We start from the raw sequence: 6,590 nt of genomic DNA, 5'->3' as shown, positions 1-6,590 counted from the left end.
ACACACACACAAGCAGAATAAAGCCAATCCTCAGAGGATTCAGAGTGCATCAGCACTCAATTGAAATATCAGATTTACTTTGACATGCTTGACGTGAGTATCACCACTGTTGCCATGGCAACCAGGTGGTCCACACACACTCACACAGTTTTACTCAGACTGTGACTAAGCGACACTGTTGTTTTTTAAGGTTTTGAGGATGTATGTGGGAATTTAGTTTTTTTCAGCTATTTGCTCACAATGAGTAAGTGGCGTGTAGCTTGTTTAGGGTGCTGCACGTGTGTGTGTGTGTGTGTGCTTGCTTGCTCGCCACTATAAATCCACTTACAATAAGGGGGAAAAATAATGTGAAATATTATAATTTAAAACAACTGTATTCTATTGTAATATATTTTAAAATGTCATTTCATTCCTCTGATGCAAAGCTGAATTTTCAGCATCAATACTCCGTATTCTATTTGGTTGTCTTCTATTCAGCTTAAATATGTTGATCTTTTCTGTTGTATTCACTTATGTTTTATTTTCTATCCAATTTAAGTGTTCTTTTTTTTGTTGTATGCTGTTCTGTTGTATTACATTTGATTATTCTATTCAGTTTAAATGTTGTTGTTGTTGTATTCTGTTCTATTCAAATATGGTGGTTTATTCTGTTTTCATTCTATTCCATTCAATTCAAATATGTTCTATTCTAACCTGTACTATTAAAATATGTTGTTCTAGTCTTTTCTGTTTTATTCACACTTGTTATTCTATTCTCCCTGCCAGGTTCAGTCATTAGCGCGGTCTATTGATGAGGCTTTGAGCAGCTGGAGTTCTATTCGAGAAGGAGAGAAGTCCACTGCGGCCCCTCCCTCTGGATCCCAGTCTTCAGTGTCACATGATTCTTCAGAAATCATTCTAAAATGCTGATGTGCTTCTTAAGAACATTTCTTATTATTATCAATGTTGAAAATAGTTGTGCTGCTCAAAAGTTGAGAATTTTTATTATAATATGAAAAAAAATTATAATTTGTTTTTGTCAGGATTCTTTAGTGAATAAAGTAGAAAATGTATTTGATTATTATACATGTAATTACTGTCACTTTTGATCAATTTAATGCATCCTTGCTGAATAAAAGTATTCATTTATTAAAAATCGTACTGACCCCAGGCTTTTAAAGAGTAGGCTAGTGAACATGCATAAATATAAGCTGCTCAGTCCTGCTGTTATTGCCTGCTTATATAGCTGTTGTGATGTGATGAGTACGTCTGTGGAACAGAATGTCAGCAAGATGTTTACTGACGTGGAAAATAATCTGCATGTAAATACTGTATGCTTCTAGCTAAGAATATCTCTCTTAACACACAAATACAGTACATATGTAAACCTGCGCACATGCACGCAGTCCTCCTCTGTTTCTTTCTGGAAACAATTCATAATAACTTTCACAAGCTCAGACTGAATGCAAATAGTTTTTTGTATTTTCTGCTCTCATTTTGGACAGAAAACAGCAGAAATTTATTAAATGGTTTCTTCAAAAAAGCATTAAATAATGCTTAGTTTGTATATGCTATCGGTCAAAGTTTGAAATCATTAAGATTTTATTGTTTATGAAATACGATCCAAACAATAAAAACAGCAATATTGTGAAATATTATTACAAATTACAATGTTTTCCGTTTTAAAATATTTTTAAATGTCTTTCAAAAACTTGCACATGAAAACATTAAATGTACTTGCAGTACATTATATCAAGATTCATTACATAATGTTAGCTAATTTTCCTAATGAACATTATTATAAGTGAGAAAGAGAAAATCAGTTGTCTCATCTACATCCTTCTTGATCTTCCTGCAGCAATCCAGACAAAGGCATCCAGTTCCTGATCTCCAGGGGCTTTATTCCGGATACAGCCATTGGTGTGGCTCACTTCCTGCTGCAATTCAATTCAAATATGTTCTATTCTAACCTGTACTATTAAAATATGTTGTTCTAGTCTTTTCTGTTTTATTCACACTTGTTATTCTATTCTATTCTATTCTCCCTGCCAGGTTCAGTCATTGGCGCGGTCTATTGATGAGGCTTTGAGCAGCTGGAGTTCTATTCGAGAAGGAGAGAAGTCCACTGCGGCCCCTCCCTCTGGATCCCATCCCGAGGGGCTCCTGGTGGACTCCGCTGTCCTACAGGATGCCACGCAGAGCGGCTGTGGGGAGAACATACCCCGCAGCGCCAGTAAACTCATGATGGCTTTCAGGGATGTGACTGTTCAAATTGACAACCACAACTTTCACCTATCCTCCTCAATGCTGGAGTCAGTTTCTCTTGGTAACGGCGTAGCCAAGGAGACCAGCTTGGAACCCCAAATGGGGGGACAGAAAGCAGGCCAGTCGGCATCAACGGCTACAGCAGAGCCTGAGTTTCCAGCTTCGCCACCCAGTGAGGAAGAGAACCAACAGCCAACCGGAACAGATGAACCGAGAGCAGGGGCGGGACCGGAGGGGAAACAGACCAATCAGATTGCATCAGAGATGGCGGAAAACAGCTCCGAGCCTGTCAGTAGCAGCAGCACCTCCACATCAGCGTGTGAGATGATGATTCTGTCTCTGCCCCGCCCACATTGTCAGGACACGCCCTGCGGCACGCTCTCCACGGATATTGCACGCAAACGTCTTTACCGCATTGGACTCAACCTCTTCAATGTGTGAGTACAAAGGTTAAAAGTCAAATGTTTTCATTTACAGTGGCTTTTTTTTTGTGTTACAGGTTTTGCCATGTTTGAAAGTCTCAGATGTCCCACAAAGACAGTCAAGTGATTATTTACATAGCGCTTTTTACAATGCAGATTGTGTTAAAGCAGCTTTACAGTATTAAACGGGGAAATAGTGTGTCAGATTGTGCAGATAAAACCTACTAATCTAGTGCTATTATTATAGTATTTGTATACAATTTTAGTTTTCATTTTAATTTGTTTCACTTTGTATTTTTTGTTGCTTTGACATTTTAATTTTATTATTATTATTATTTTTATTATTATTATTTTTGTTTATTTCAGTTTTAGTAATTTTCATTTTCATTTTAGTTTCACTTTTAGTATATATTTTTTTTTGTTCCTTTTGACATTTATTTTCTGTATTTCTAGTTTTATTTTGTTTTAGTACTTTAGTCATTTTAATTTTAGTTAAATTTTTTTTTGTAACTTGTTGCTTTGACATTTTTGTTCAGTTTTTTTTTCTCTTTCTATATAGCTTTAATTGATGTATTTCTTATTATTATCAATGTTGAAAATAGTTGTGCTGCTCAAAAGTTGAGAATTTTTATTATAATATGAAAAAAAATTATAATTTGTTTTTGTCAGGATTCTTTAGTGAATAAAGTAGAAAATGTATTTGATTATTATACATGTAATTACTGTCACTTTTGATCAATTTAATGCATCCTTGCTGAATAAAAGTATTCATTTATTAAAAATCGTACTGACCCCAGGCTTTTAAAGAGTAGGCTAGTGAACATGCATAAATATAAGCTGCTCAGTCCTGCTGTTATTGCCTGCTTATATAGCTGTTGTGATGTGATGAGTACGTCTGTGGAACAGAATGTCAGCAAGATGTTTACTGACGTGGAAAATAATCTGCATGTAAATACTGTATGCTTCTAGCTAAGAATATCTCTCTTAACACACAAATACAGTACATATGTAAACCTGCGCACATGCACGCAGTCCTCCTCTGTTTCTTTCTGGAAACAATTCATAATAACTTTCACAAGCTCAGACTGAATGCAAATAGTTTTTTGTATTTTCTGCTCTCATTTTGGACAGAAAACAGCAGAAATTTATTAAATGGTTTCTTCAAAAAAGCATTAAATAATGCTTAGTTTGTATATGCTATCGGTCAAAGTTTGAAATCATTAAGATTTTATTGTTTATGAAATACGATCCAAACAATAAAAACAGCAATATTGTGAAATATTATTACAAATTACAATGTTTTCCGTTTTAAAATATTTTTAAATGTCTTTCAAAAACTTGCACATGAAAACATTAAATGTACTTGCAGTACATTATATCAAGATTCATTACATAATGTTAGCTAATTTTCCTAATGAACATTATTATAAGTGAGAAAGAGAAAATCAGTTGTCTCATCTACATCCTTCTTGATCTTCCTGCAGCAATCCAGACAAAGGCATCCAGTTCCTGATCTCCAGGGGCTTTATTCCGGATACAGCCATTGGTGTGGCTCACTTCCTGCTGCAGAGGAAGGGTTTGAGTCGACAGATGATTGGAGAGTTCCTGGGTAACAGCAAGAGGCAGTTCAACAGAGATGTGTTGGAGTGAGTTGTGTCTTCAGAAAGTTTTATGCACCATAGTTTTCTCTGTATCACAGTCATTTTGCAGACAATTACATATCCTCTGAGGCAAAAATGTAGTCCTAAATCATATAAAACATTTATAATAAGCCCTGAAAAATTAATTAATATTAGCTGAATTAAAAACATACAATCAGAATGAGAGTTATTGCCAGGTAAGATTACAGTATAGTTACAGTATGTTTGAAGCTTCCAATGCATTGGAAAAATAACAAAAACATAAATAAATAAATATACACAATGTAAACACAGTAGACAAATGATGTATGAACATAACCGAAAACATACAAAATATAGTATATATGTATATTTCACTAAATTTCTATAGTTAAAAAAAATGTAGTATAGTTTAATTAAATAAATATAAAAGACATAAAAAATATTTTAATGTGGTTAAACTTTTATTGCATTTATAACAAATAATAATAATAAATAAACTCTTTAGTTCTCTTTAATTCAATTTTCTTTAATAAAAAAAATGAAATATACACATTATAAACGCAATAGACAAATGTATGTACATTTCACAGAATATAAAAAATGTATGTACAAATATGCTATTTACACAAAATTATGTAAAGAATTATTAAGACTATGCATTTTTTGTTATGATTATGTGAAGAAAGTCAGAATTGTCATTGCCAATACATTTAAATGAGAAAATATTGTCACAAATATGATTAAACTGCAGTGTTAATTAACAAACTCTAACATGATACCTTTGTTTTGAAAGGGAAACATTAAGATTAGAGTTAATATGACTGAATTAACCTAACTGCAATAGCTTATATTAAGCAACGCATGAATATAACCATATGGGGGTTATAATTTAAGAACCAACAACTGAAGGCATTAACGGCACATTTTCATTTCTTACAGTGCTGGAGCCCCATAAATTGGGCTCTTAATTTAAATGGAGCACATTTATGAGTTTTATGCGGTCTCTCTCTCAGCTGTGTGGTAGATGAGATGGATTTCTCCATGCTGGAGCTGGATGAAGCTTTGAGGAAGTTTCAGGCTCATGTGCGAGTGCAAGGAGAAGCTCAAAAAGTCGAGAGACTCATTGAAGCATTCAGGTGAGTATCACACACACACACACACACCAGTGCTGAGTCATTTCCTAGACACATGTAATTTTTGCAGAATAACTATGGTAATTTTATCCATTGGGTGCAGAGCATTGACTATAATGCGCATGAATGTTTTTCCTTTCAGTCAGAGGTACTGTATGTGTAACCCTGACGTGGTGCAGCAGTTTCATAACCCTGACACCATCTTCATCCTGGCCTTCGCCATCGTTCTGCTGAACACAGACATGTACAGTCCCAACATCAAACCAGAGCGCAAGATGCTTCTGGAAGACTTCATACGCAACCTACGAGGTGTGTTTACAGTATGTGTGTTGTTAATTAAAACCGGAGCCTGTTGCTGTTTTGAGGTCAGAGATCGGATATTTGATTTTAAATCTTGCCAATTTTAATCAGCTTTCCATCTTCATGTTTAAATTTGCATTTTTTTTCATATCAAAAGAGACATTTTGATTATCTCCTAGGAGCGTAGGCAGTGTGTGTCTTGGATGGATTCCTGGTCTCTGATCAAATAGTTTTTGATCTGTTGCCTACTTTCCGCAGATATAACAAACACATACAGTATAAGAGAGCCGCACTTTAAAGTGAGATGTAAAGACATGGGGACTGGAACAAAATCAGAGCATGCTATTAGTCGAGCTAATGATGGGATTTTTCCATAAGCCAAATAAATCCTCACTTTAGAAAAAGTACACCGTGGCACTTCTGCTTTTTATGTGAGCTTATTTCCGCCATGGAATAAAAATATAAATAATAAGGTAATTGTTACTTTTTACCTCACAATTTAGACTCTTTTCTGTGAGTTGATATCTCACAATTGTCCGTAATAAACTCCTAAAGTTTTTAATTCGGACTTTTTTTTCTCATTTAAATTTTGCAATTAATACCTCACAATTGCAATATATAAACAGTCTGAATTGCGAGTTTATAAATCTGACTTTTTTTCTCAGAATTTCACAATTAATAACTTGCAAATGTAAGAGATTAACTTGCGATTCTGAGAAAAAAATTGGAATTTAGTTTATAATTCTGACTTTTTTCTAGGAATCCTAAGTTTACGTTTCGCAATTAATAACTCGAAAATGTGAGATGTAAACTCGTAATTCTGATTAAAAAAAGCCAGAGCCGAGTTTATAGTTCTGACTTTTTTTATG

At 34.3% G+C, this 6,590-nt stretch overlaps 1 protein-coding gene across 1 annotated transcript in view; it reads left to right on the top strand.

Annotated features, from left to right (window-relative positions):
- LOC107705799 (IQ motif and SEC7 domain-containing protein 3-like) overlaps positions 1–6,590 on the top strand; it is a 25,821-nt gene that overhangs the window by 10,179 nt on the left and 9,052 nt on the right. The window contains exons 6-8 of the mRNA XM_016509256.1: positions 4,151–4,312; positions 5,302–5,424; positions 5,564–5,730. Coding sequence (XP_016364742.1) covers positions 4,151–4,312; positions 5,302–5,424; positions 5,564–5,730 — 452 coding nt within the window. The remainder of the gene's footprint in view (positions 1–4,150; positions 4,313–5,301; positions 5,425–5,563; positions 5,731–6,590) is intronic.

Source organism: Sinocyclocheilus rhinocerous, unplaced genomic scaffold (genome assembly GCF_001515625.1).
Source record: "Sinocyclocheilus rhinocerous isolate Xijiao unplaced genomic scaffold, SAMN03320098_v1.1 scaffold834, whole genome shotgun sequence".
NCBI lineage: Eukaryota > Metazoa > Chordata > Actinopteri > Cypriniformes > Cyprinidae > Sinocyclocheilus > Sinocyclocheilus rhinocerous.
This window is presented reverse-complemented; position numbering and strand designations above follow the sequence as displayed.